The 12,112-nt window shown below is 50.1% G+C and overlaps 1 protein-coding gene and 1 long non-coding RNA gene across 5 annotated transcripts in view; one reads left to right on the top strand and one right to left on the bottom strand.

Annotated features, from left to right (window-relative positions):
* Window positions 1-2,677, bottom strand: part of KIRREL1 (kirre like nephrin family adhesion molecule 1) — a 102,214-nt gene extending 99,537 nt beyond the window's left edge. For 3 of the 4 annotated variants that reach the window (XM_069577093.1, XM_069577113.1, XM_069577121.1), the window contains exon 1: window positions 2,242-2,656. In XM_069577093.1, the coding sequence (XP_069433194.1) occupies window positions 2,242-2,293 (52 nt within the window). In that variant the 5' untranslated portion in view covers window positions 2,294-2,656. Of the gene's footprint in view, window positions 1-2,241 lie in introns of all 4 variants that reach the window. The other variant, XM_069577104.1, reaches the window with a different exon arrangement.
* LOC138433834 (uncharacterized) lies at window positions 2,436-6,168 on the top strand. The gene is made up of 3 exons (XR_011254481.1): window positions 2,436-2,813; window positions 3,136-3,345; window positions 5,294-6,168. It is a non-coding gene; the product is annotated as an uncharacterized lncRNA (long non-coding RNA).
* Window positions 6,169-12,112: the final 5,944 nt, after the last annotated feature.

Here is a 12,112-nt window from a genome sequence, read left to right as displayed (position 1 = left end):
CCTCCCCTCCAGTCTCTGCTCAGTCTCCCAGGAACACTCAGGAGTGACTTCCTCTCCCCTCTGCTCTATCCTCTCCCTTTCGCTCCCTTTGGTATCCCCCCTCCTACCCCCAACTACTTTTGTACACTTTCATCAGGTCTTGCTTTCACCCCTGCAGGAGGATGGGTGATGGAAGCTCAGCTAACCTCTGACCCCTCCCCCGCCAAGACAGAAAGGCAACCAACACTCTTCTCTCTCGGACCCTTCCATCCTGCCTCAGTCCACATGACTCTCCTGTTTGCGAACTGCAGCTTTTGTTCCTTGAAGCTTGTTCGTATCCATGTTGCTGACACATTAAGGCTGCAGGAAAGGGGCAGACAGACGCTGGCCCCCAGCACATACCAGTACTGACCCAGCTGACCCCTCCCCCACCGCGGTGGGCCCTCCTCCCCTCCCCCTCCACTAGCAGCCTGGCTGAACAAAGTCAGAACTTAAGTCATCCTCCCAACTTTCTGCCAAGTGGCTGGCTTGGCCTGCCAACCCCAGGACCAGGCCTCCTTTTCCCCCAGCACCACTTGCAGCCTACTCACACTATGAACGTGGGCCCTACCCAAATGCTAAGTATGCATGTGTGTGTCGCAGGGAGGTGGGAGCCTTAGGGGACATGATTGGAGGCCCGCCCCCACCAACTCAGCCAGGATCAGCCTTCAGAGCCAGGGAGGGCCCGCCAGGGTGAGAGGGGAGGGGTCCAATACAACATCCCACCCCTTAACACACACCCACCAGGCCAGGAAGGGAACCGATAGCAGGGCCGCGCCTGAGGGTGCTCTGTGCCCATAACTTTCCTCTTCCCAGATCCACCCTCCCAAAACCACCCAAGAGGAGACCACCTCCTCCATTTTGTTGCCTGAACATCTCCATAGGTATCTGCCTATAGGAATGCCTGTTCAAGTTTCTTTGTTTCCTGGAGGGTTGGGATTCACAGAAGGGTTTCTGTGTGTGGGTATATGTCGTGTCCTCGCAAATGCCCGACTGCATACATGTACTGTGTCTGTGAGTTGTGGTGTGTTTGGGTGCATGAATACGCCGATACGGGGGAGGAATCTGTCTTCCTCCGATGTGTCAGTGTCTTTGTGTATATGTGTCTGTCTCCGTGTGGGGAATGCTCGCGGGTATGTCTGTCTCAGTAGGTGAATAGTCTGTCTCAGTGTCTAGGGCTGGTTTTTGGTGTTTGTATGTCAATCTCTGTGTGTCAGCTCCATCTTGGGGGTGGGGGTGGGGGTGGAGTTGGGGGGGGGGGCGGCTAGTTCAGCAGGGTTAAGTCTTCCTTAGAGTCAGATCCAAGAGACAAGAAACAGACCCCAGTAGGGGCTGAAGTCTGGACCCTCGGTTTCTTCAGTTCCCCTGCCGCCCCCCAGCCCAGCCTTGGAAACACTAACATCCTCATCTCTTTCAACCTCTCCCGCATCTCTCAACCTCTCCTCCATCTCCCAGGCTCTTCCCAGCCGGTCCCAAATAAACCCCGACATCGGTACTTTTCTGACCCAAGGGTGTTAGCCGCCCCCAGTCCCGCCGCCCCCGCGAATGGCCACTTCCATACCCAGCGGGCCCGAAGCTGCCTTTGGAACTCCACTCCCGACTGGGAGCCTCCGCGGGCAAGGGTTCAAATCCCCACCAGAGGCCCCGAGGCACCCCTCCCTTCCTCTGGAGGGGGCAGCCCCAGGCAGTCTGGAGCCGCGGCTCAGACTCAGCCACGCCAGGGGCTGGGCTGAAGGAGGGCCGGGATTCCCTCAGCTACATCTTCGGGAGCCTGGGTCCCCCGCTTTCCGCGCACCTCGGCCCCCCGATTCTGAGATCCCACCCTCTTCCCAGCCTTCCCCCCGCCGGGACCCAGGCGTCCGGACTCCGGGTCTCGGAGGGTGGAGGTGAGTAGAGCTGCCAGAGGCTCCGGAAGAGACTTTGAGCGGTCGGATCCCTTTTTCACCCCGACCCCCGGCCCTTGCGGCCCCGATTCTCCGTTCTCCCGCGCAGCCAGAGGAAACAACTTGGGCAAATCAACGGAAAACTCCTCCTCGCCAGCCCCCGTTACTCCGCGCGGGGACCCAGCCCCCACCTCGTGGCGTCCCGACCCCCGGGGACCCGCCGCCGGCGGCCGAGCCCCTCGGCGTTCCCCGGGTCGGGGCGCACACTCCGGCCCCCGGGGGGGAAGCGCGAGGGGGAGCAAGGGCAGGAGCGGGCGGAGCAGGGGGGTGGGGAGCTTACCTTGGGAGAAAGTGTCGGAGAGAGTGAGGATCCAGACGAGGAGGCTCAGCATGCTGTCCTTCCGCCGTGCGCCCGCCCGCGGCTGGGGCCCGGAGTTGGCGAGGGAGCGAGAGGAGCGGGCTGGGGAGGAGGGGAGCCCGGGAGCCCGCCCCCCGCCCGCCCGCGCCCGCCCGCGCCCGCCCCTGCACACTCACACGCACACTCACTCGCGCGCACAAACTCACTTCCCTTCCCTCCGCTTCTCTTTTATCTCTCCTTCCTCGCGGTCCCGTCTCTCTCTCCCTCTCCCTCGCCCCCCTTTCTTCCCCCTCGCCCTTATATTATTTCTCGCCTCGAGCTTTATCTCTCCGGGTCTCTTTCGCTCTCTGCTCTCCCTTTCTCCCCCCTTGTCTTCCTTCCCTCTCTCCCTCCGTCCCTCCTCCTGACGTCTACTCTCCCTCCGACGGCGCCTCCCTCCACAGCCCTCCCCTTGCCCCCCCAGTGCGCGCGCACTCACACTCACACCCCTTGCTGCAACTGAGATGGACAGAGCGCCAAGAGAGAAAGCGGTGGAGGGCAAAGCGGGTAACAACGTGAGAGTCGCAGGCGCTGGGGCAGAGACGGGGGGACCCCGGCCCACCCGCACCTCCCTCCCATCTATATACACAGCCCTGGTCCCAGGCTACCGAACTAGGCAGTGGATTGGGGAGGCGGGGCATGGGCTGAGGACCAGCTTTAGCCCAGGGGATGACTGTGGTGGGGAAGGGTGTGTGAGTGTTTGTCTGTGTTTGGGTGTGTGTAAGCGTGTTTGGGAGAGGAGGGGGTGGGCAGGCGGTGGTTCATGGAATCAAAAAGCTTAAAATCCTTTTTTCTTTTTTTTTTTCCCCCCCTCTCTCTTGTTAATTCCACACCCAGAATCTAACCTCTGGATTCTCAAATTGGGAATTCTCAACTGACTAATGAATGCTGGAGGTGGGGAAGGAATCACTCCACTTCCCACCTACTAAAGGCAAAGCTGGAGAATTCCAGCTGTTTCCTGTACTGGCCTGAGGCCCCCGCCAGGGGGCCTCACCCAGCACACAGTGGGGCCAGGCTGTGTTGGAGTCCTCAGCTGGTGGACAGGAGGTAATGACTCCTTCCTTCGTTCATCTTCTCTTCCCCTCCGGAAAGAGAAGTACTCAACTGGAGGGCTTCAAATAGCGAAGAGGAGGGCAGCCACAGGAGGATCACCAAGCACAGAGTTTGAGATCCTTTGGGGTTGAGGGTTCTGGGTGCTGGGGAGAAGGAATTCCTGGTGAGATTGATGAAGGCATTCAATGGGGGTCTCCTCTTTCTTAAAGAGACCAGCTTAACAACCAGCCTCTCTCCCAACCCCTACCTAGATGTTTCTGCTCACAGGACTGGGGGTGCCTGAACCTCTGGGTCCTAGGCAATGAGTTGAGGATACATAACAGAAATCGCACATGAATTGCACAACTTTACAAAATTGGTCTAGAGAGGTCTCCACTTCTTTCCTCCCAGATTTTAAGTCTCCTGGGTCCCTCATTACCCGCCAAGATTCCCGATTTCAGCCCCCGGAGTCAAGGTTCATGGCTCTTTGGTGCCCTCTGCTGGTTTGAGGCAGTTATGATGCCTCTTTCTTCCACAGATAACTGACACTAGGCTGAATGGTCCAGGCACATCCACATAGGAGGACACAGAAACACCAACTCACATTCAGAAGCATTCTATGCCCAGACCAGAGGGTCCTTCATATGTTCTAAAACACATGTGTACGGCCAAACACACAGTTTAAAAATAAAGAGTATACCTAACCCAGAGAAATAGGAATAAATATAATCACAAATACATACAAACAGCCACACACCACCATGCAGACACATAAGGGCTTTTAATTTACTCATTAATCTTGCATTTTGCAGATATTCTTCCATCTTGCATTCTTCAATGTTTGCTTATGTTCCAGTCATAATTTTAGGCCCTGGAGCCATAACAATGAAAAAACAAACAAAAAAAAATTTTTTTTTTCTTAACAAAGTCCCTCCTTCAGAGTATTCTATACTGGAGAGCAGGAAGAGGCAGTAGAAAAATAATAGAAAACACAAGGTTGTAGTAAATGCTATGATACAGGATACAATGACTAGGGAGTGGAAGGAAAGGAGAAATTGCTACTCTTTCCAGAGTGAGGGAAAGTTGCTCTGCTAAAATAACATTTAAGCAGATACCTGAAGAAATTGAGAGACACAGGTAAGGTCTAAGGGGAGACTGTAGCAGGTAGGTAGAAACAGCAAGTTAATAGAAGGGCCCTGAGGAAAGGATGTTCTTGGAATATCGGTGAGATGGCCTTTTCTCCTTTTTATTCTGCATGGAAAGGAGGCCCGTGGTGATACGATTTAGGAAAAATTTTGAAGAAAAAAATCCAGGCTCAAGGAAGAGAATATTCTTAGCTTAGTGAGTGCTTCCTGTCTACCTTCTGCTATTCAAGTTTGATGGTGATTCTCAATGTGACGAGGGACTGGGTTATCAGAGCTTTCCCTTTCCCTTGGCCTTTTATCTCACCTCGAAACCCCAGCAACAGAGAAGCCAAATTTCTCTAGATTCTTAACAGCCAAAGTAGTGATCTTACTCCCCTCTCCTGGTCCCTTAACTTCCCACCCTGCCTGCTCCCTTTAATCTCCGATTCTTACCAGCTCTGTTCACAGCAAACACAATTCTCCAGACTCCCCTCTACAAAAGCCAGTCAACATTCCAGATGCCAGAGTTTAAGACCCTATCTCCAGCCAGGGGTCCTCAACACCAGCTGTGTATTAGATCTCCTGAGGGGCCTTTAAAAAACACCAGTGCTTTGGCCTCACTCCCCAAAATTAATTGTTCTATAGTGAATCCCCAAGCATCGGGATTTAACCTCCCTAGGTAATTCTGATGGGCAGCCAGGGTTGAGAACCAGGAAGCAAACCCCTGCTTTCCAGGCGTTGACCTCAGCAAGACCACACACCATGGGGTGCTGTGCCCTCTTCCCTCCACCAGCAGTTCTGCTTCCTGCTAATCCTGCTTCTTCCTCCCCTCCTTGTAGGGAGGACCCCAGTCAAGCTCTCACAACTTTCCTCCATTCAACTGTGGTGTTGGAGAAGACTCTTGAGAGCCCTTTGGACTGCGAGGAGATCCAACCAGTCTATTCTAAAGGAGATCAGCCCTGGGTGTTCTTTGGAAGGAATGATGCTAAAGCTAAACTCCAGTACTTTGGCCACCTCATGTGAAGAGTTGACGCATTGGAAAAGACTCTGATGTGGGAGGGATTGATGACAGGAGGAAAGGGGGATGACAGAGGATGAGATGACTGGATGGCATCACTGACTTGATGGACATGAGTCTGAGTGAACTCCAGGAGTTGGTGATAGACAGGGAGGCCTGGCGTGCTGCAATTCATAGAATCGCAAAGAGTCAGACACGACTGAGCGACTGAACTGAACTGAACTGAATCTCTCTCACGGTCTCACATGGTAATGTTCACAATTCTAATTGGATTAACTGAGTCTACTGGAATTTAATCACATAACTTTTGTCAAGCTGGGGACATCATGGGGCTGCCAGTATCTGATGGATGGTCCTGGAAGCAAAGCCTGTGTCTTTTCCATCAGACTAGACATAACCTCCCCAGGTCAGGATATCTGCCTCCTCATCAAACTTGGGGCCTTTGGGGCAAGACCTAAGCATGTCCTCTCAGTCTGGAGCTCCCCGGGGGCAAGGAAGAGGCTGGGAACCCCTCTCCACAGCAGATGCAGCAGAATATTTGAAAGCAAGACACATGAGCATAGAAACCACCCAACGTGATCCTAATCCAGGTTCTGCCCCTTACTTTCCGCGTTACCTTGGGTAGCTTATTTACCTCCCCTTTCTAATCCTTGATTTCTTCATCTGAAAGCAGAGATAATAATAGTACTTACTTTATGGAGTGGTTAGGAGGATTAAATGGGTCAATATCCACATAGCTCTTACAACAGTACAGAGCACCCAGTGAGAAGTAAGTGCTCAGTTCAGTTCCGTTCAGTCGCTCAGTCATGTCCGACTCTTTGCGACCCCATGAATCGCAGCATGCTAGCTGTGATTAATTTCAGTTTGGGAGGTCCCCAAAGCAGGGACCTTTCCAGTCTTTCTCCTGCTGGATTAGTCTTGATCCCCATGCCCAGGGCCCTGCCCACAGAGAAGTGTGCTGGTGTGGAGGTAGAGGAAGTAATCCCTAAGGATGCTCCTTCACCCTGAAAAAAAAGGAGAGAAGCAGCCAGAGGTTGTATATGGTGTTAAGTGAAATGTTAATAATTTTTTGAGCGCAAAAGCAAAGAGATCAAGAGGTCAGGGAGTGAGAGGAAGGCAAATTATGACCATCAGCAGCAGAAGCCACCCTGAGAGACAGAAATGAATTCTTTGTCTCAATGAGGGCTAAGAACAGCAGAACAATTCTATAAATTGTGTTCTTTCCCCCCAGAGGGGGTGGAGGATTGTGTTCCTGCTGCTCACCAGAAACTCAAAAGGGAAAGGCCAAGATTCTGATTTTCAGCCTGGAAAATAATCCTGACCATAAAGGAAACCCTGAGTCCCCGAGAGTGAGGAGCTGCTGGAGGTCACCGTGTCTCTCCCACTGCTATAGCGACTGCAGCCCAGAAGAGTGAGAGGAGCACCCCTTCTGCCAAAGCACCTCCAGCAAAGGGGCTCGCTTTCATTCCTGCTCCAGTTCTGTGTCTTAGAACCCAGGTAATAGTGTAAGTTCTTCCAGATGTCAGGCCTTGGGCTTTCCTGCTGCTATACCAGTCTTTCTCTTGTTCTCCTTTTCCTTAAGACGCCCAGCCTTGTTCAGTTCAGTCTCTCAGTCGTGTCCGACTCTGCAACTCCATGGACTGCAGCATGCCAGGCTTCCCTGTCCATCACCATCTCCCAGAGCTTGCTCAAACTCACGTCTATCGAGTCGATGATGCCATCCAATCATCTCATGTTCTGTTGTCCCCTTCTGCTCCTGCCTTCAGTCTTTCCCAGCATCGGGGTTTTTTCCAATGAGTTGGCTCTTTGCATAAGGTGGCCAAAGTATTAAAGCTTCAGCTTCAGCATCAGGCCTTCCAATGAATATTCAGAACTTATTTCCTTTAGGATGGACTGGTTGTTTCTCCTTGAAATCCAAGGGACTCTCAAGAGTCTTCTCCAACACAAGAGTTCAAAAGCATCAATTTTTCGGTGCTCAGCTTTCTTTATGGTCCAACTCTCGCATCCATCCATGACTACTGGAGAAACCATAGCTTTGACTAGATGGACCTTTGTCTGCAAAGTAATGTCTCTGCTTTTTAAAATACTGTCTAGATTGGTCATAGCTTTTCTTCCAAGGAGCAAGCGTCTTTTAATTTCATGGCTGCAGTCACCCGGCTTTGAGATGTTTGAAAATTGGAGCAGAGATAGAGGACAGGCTTAATGGTGATGGGGAGAGATTCAGATCTGCACTGTGAGGGATGGGGGAGGGGGCCGGGGGGTGTGAGGAAGAGCAACAGCAGCTGAAGTGCTCTGACCAACCCTTAGCGGTCCCTTGGGGGAGGGTGCACCAAGGAATCGGGCTCCTTGGATGAGGCATGGGTGTCAGAGGTTATCGGAGGGGGCACTGCTGCTATGGAAGCAAAGGGCTAAAGACTAGCCTTCAGAAAGGACCACCTACTGAGGAGTGTCCAAAATATTTAAGGAGAGATTTGGATAGGCTGAAGCTGCTCTCAGGCAGGGACATAGAAAGAATGACCTTGGCAAAGACAGGCTCCCAGGGTGTGTTTACCACGCACCAGCCTTGCCTGTGAGCAACTGTGATCCGTTCCTTCCCACCCATTTCAGCCCCCTCTTTCTCACTGCATCACATCCCAGCTCCAACATGGGGAGACAATTTGTGCTAAATGGACCAGTTATCTCTTATTAGGTTTAATGAGGATTTCATTGCCTCAGCTCACAGGGATTGGAAGATTCCTGCTTCAAATGAGCAGCCCAGTTGAGGAGATCAGCTCAGAGAAAGAGGAGAGAGCCAGGGCTCAGGGGCCCTGGGCAGGAGCACAGAGGCGGGGCGTGGGTGGGGGTGTGGGTTTGAGGAGGGGAGAGTGGGGAATAGATTTAATTAGGAAAAAATGGAAAGAAATGTCAACTAATGACTCAGATGTCAAGCTCCAGAACTATATGAAGCCTCAAAACACATGAGGCCCCTTCTCCCTTGAAATGGTGAAATGACAAAGCAAATTATAGTAGAGTAAGGTAAGACGGATCAGAACCCAAGCCTCTTGCCTCTCAGGCCAGGATTCACTTGCATGCATATCTTGTTAACTTCAGCTCCCCATCCCTGCACTCCAGACCCATTGCAAGTGCTTTTATCAGCAAAGTCAACCCATAACTCCAAAGAGCTCTGATCATAGCTCCGTAGCTCTGGTCTCCTGTAGGTATCTGAAAATTAGGGACTCAACTAAGCAGAAGGGGGAGTTATGAAGGAGAAAGGAAGTGTCTCTCTCATCTACCTTTGGCCCTTGCTTTTAGTTCCTTGGATCCTGTCCCCTAGTTCACAGTCTCCAGATTTTTAGCATTCCTTGGTGCTTCTTCAAAGACCTAAAACTTCTCATCATTAGATCTATTTAGTATCAAGCCTGGCTGTGAGAATTATGGTTTATGTTTACATTCAAGCTAGACATGAGATCAAGCTGGCAGCTAAGATTATGGTCAGAAGTTATATTAAGGTCACTGAACAATATAGTAGGTTTAAGAGTGAAGTTGAACCTTTTCACACGAGTGGAAATATACAGTTAGGCTTACTTAACTCTCATTATGTGCTTAGTCACTCAGTCATATCCAACTCTTTGTGACGCCATGGACGGTAGCCCGCAGGAATCTAACCCAGGTCTCCCGCATTGTAGGTGGATTCTTTACCATCTGAGTCACAGGGAAGCCCCGGCCCTTATTATGTGTGTGTGAATGTCACTCAGTCATGTCTGACTATTTGCAACCCCAGGGCTATACAGTCCACGGAATTCTTTAGGCCAGAATACTGGAATGGGTAGCTTTTCCCTTCTCCAGGGGATCTTCCCAACCCAGGGATCGAACCCAGCATTGCAGGCAGAGTCTTTACCAACTGAGCTATCAGGAAAGCCCTACCTTTATTACAAGAGGAGTTATTACTTTTAAGCACAACCCTTAACTATGTCACTCTAGGAAGGAAGGATTAGGAGTTGGAGATTAGCTGACTCAAACTATTACATATAGAATGGATAAACAACAAGATCCTACTGTGTGGCACAGGGAACTGTATTCAATACCCTGTAATAAAGCAGAATGGAAAAGAATATGAAAAAGAGTGTGTGTATATATATATATATATATATATATAATATGTATAACTGAATCACTTTGCTGTATAGCAGAAATTGACACAACATGGTGTATAAACTATACTTCAATTAAAAAAGAAAACAAAGTTGGACTTTCCTGGTAGCATAGTGGGTAAGAAGCCATCTGGTAATGTAGGGGACATCCCTGGTCAGGGAAGATTCCACCTGCCTTGGAGCAACTAAGTCCATACACTACAACTACTGAGCCCGAGCTCTAGAACCCACGAGCTGAAAATGATGAGCCTGTGTGCCACAACCTCTGAAGCCCGAGTGCCCTGGAACCTGTGTTCCATAACAAGAGAAACCACCACACTGACAAGCCCGCTCACCACAATGAGGACCCACTTGCTGCAACTAGAGAAAACCTGAGCAAAGCAACAAAGACCAAACACAGCCAAAAAAAAAAACAAACAACCTTACAGGATGTAGCCAAAGCTGTGCGTAAAGGGAAAATTAATAGCACTAAACAATTTAACCTTAACTAATACAAATTTTAAAACACTAAAAAAAAAAAAAAGTCACTCCAGCCCTCCTCATAACCCCAGTAGAGGCTTGCAAAGGGTTTGGGTTAAGATTAATTATTTAGTAATTAGTTTGTTCACCCATTCATCCATCTCTTCATCTCACAAACATGTATTAAAAGCTTACTCTATGCCCAGGTACTAGGCTAAACACTTAGGACACAAAGATGAGTAAAATGCACCCCTTGTTGGAGCCACAGTCTAGTGAGAAAGACCAACAGATAACTACAACTGAGTTGGGAGATGCAGAGATAGAAATATGCCCATTTCCTTAAGAGTGCAAAGCATGAATTATTGAACTTAGCTTGGAGATGTCAAGTAAAGTTTCCTAGAGTTGAGAATTAGGATCTTCAAAGTCTGAAACAGGGCCTTAAATAAGATAGATCCCCTCTCTGGGCCTCATGTCCTGTAGCTCTGAGAGCCCTGCAGTACAGTTAAATGTTTGTTTATACTAAGGAGGCAAAGGCTGTTCCCTAGAGGTGCCTGCTCAGAGGTTCCATCGGGATATCTATAAAGTTGTTCTAGAAATGCTCCCTGTTTGAGAACTGCTTCTATTCCTCCTGAGATCCAGGGTCAGGGACCCATCTCCTAACTCCCTGCATACAGCACAGTGTGCCTTCCTAGGTGAGACAGCCATGCTCCAGGCCAAAGTATTCCTCCCTGATCCCACTAGCTTCCCAGCTTCTATGCCAATGAACAGGCCTAGCAGTGACTGCCAGGCAGCGTCTGGCTGCTGGTTTTGGTGGTATTTCCTAAACGGACAGATGGAGAATGTTGATTTAATGTCCCTCCAGTGCCTCTATTCCCGCTTCCCAGACACAGCCAGCAATAAGGCCTTGGCACCTAGTCCTCCTCTGGCAGGCATGGCAGTGCCCCTCCTCCAACAGCCTTCATCCCTGGGCCTCCAGCTTCCTCCAGCCCCATCCCCAAGTCCTCTCAACACAGAGCCTGAGTCCAGGCTCTGGGAATAGGTCTTTTGTTGTTGCTGTTGAGTTGCTAAATTGTGGCTGACTCTTTTGTGATCCTTTGCACTGTAGCCTGCAAGGCTCCTCTGTCCATGGGATTTCCCAGGCAAAGATATTGGAATGGGTTGCTATTTCCACCTCCAGGGGATGTTCCCGACCTAAGGATCAAACCTGAGTCTCCCGCATTGCAGGCAGATTCTTCACCACTGACCCACCCGGGAAGCCCCACGGTCTAGGGGAAAGCAAATCCCCGTGAAAAGTTTGCCACCGATGAAAAAGAACAAAGCAACAGAAACCTGGCTCTTCCGTTAGTGGTGCTTCAAGAGGTACCACCTGAGAGCAGGATGCTGTTTTCAGGGGATGAGGATGGGGAAAGGAGAGGCATTAGTCAAAAGGTACAAAGCTTCAGATACAAGAGGAGGTGATCCTAAAGAGCTGCTGTACAGCTTAGTACCTAGAGCTAACAATGCTAACACTGTACTCAAGCATTTGCTAGGAGAGTAAATCTTATGTTAAGTGTTCTTATCTCAAAACAATAATAATACATAAAAAGAGGCAGAAGGGAACTTCCCCGGTGGTCCAGTGGCTGAGAGTCTGCACTCCCAATGCAGGCAGCCTGGGTTCATACCACAGTCAGGGAACTAGATCCCGCAGAACAACTGAGGGTTCACATGCCGTGACTAAAGATCCTGAATGTCGCTATGAAGACTGAAGATCCCCGGACCACAGCTAAGACCTGGCATAGTCAAATTAGTTAATGTTTTTTAAAAGACAGAGGCAGAAGGAAATTTTGGAGGTGATGGATATGTTTATGGTGCAGACACAGTGATGGTTTCCTGGGTGTATACTTATTTGCAAACTCAATAAGTTGTATGCATTAAATGTGTGTAGCTTTTGGTATGTTAATCATCCTTCAATAATGTGATTAAAAAAGGAAAAGGACGGGCACCAGCTTCCATCCGTTTTTTGTTTTTTTTTTTCATCCTGTTGTTTAAACCAAAGACCTGCTGCACTTGAC

This window comes from Ovis canadensis, chromosome 1 (assembly GCF_042477335.2).
Source record: "Ovis canadensis isolate MfBH-ARS-UI-01 breed Bighorn chromosome 1, ARS-UI_OviCan_v2, whole genome shotgun sequence".
NCBI lineage: Eukaryota > Metazoa > Chordata > Mammalia > Artiodactyla > Bovidae > Ovis > Ovis canadensis.
The sequence above is the reverse complement of the archived record's forward strand: the minus strand, read 5'-3'. Positions and strand labels throughout refer to the sequence as shown.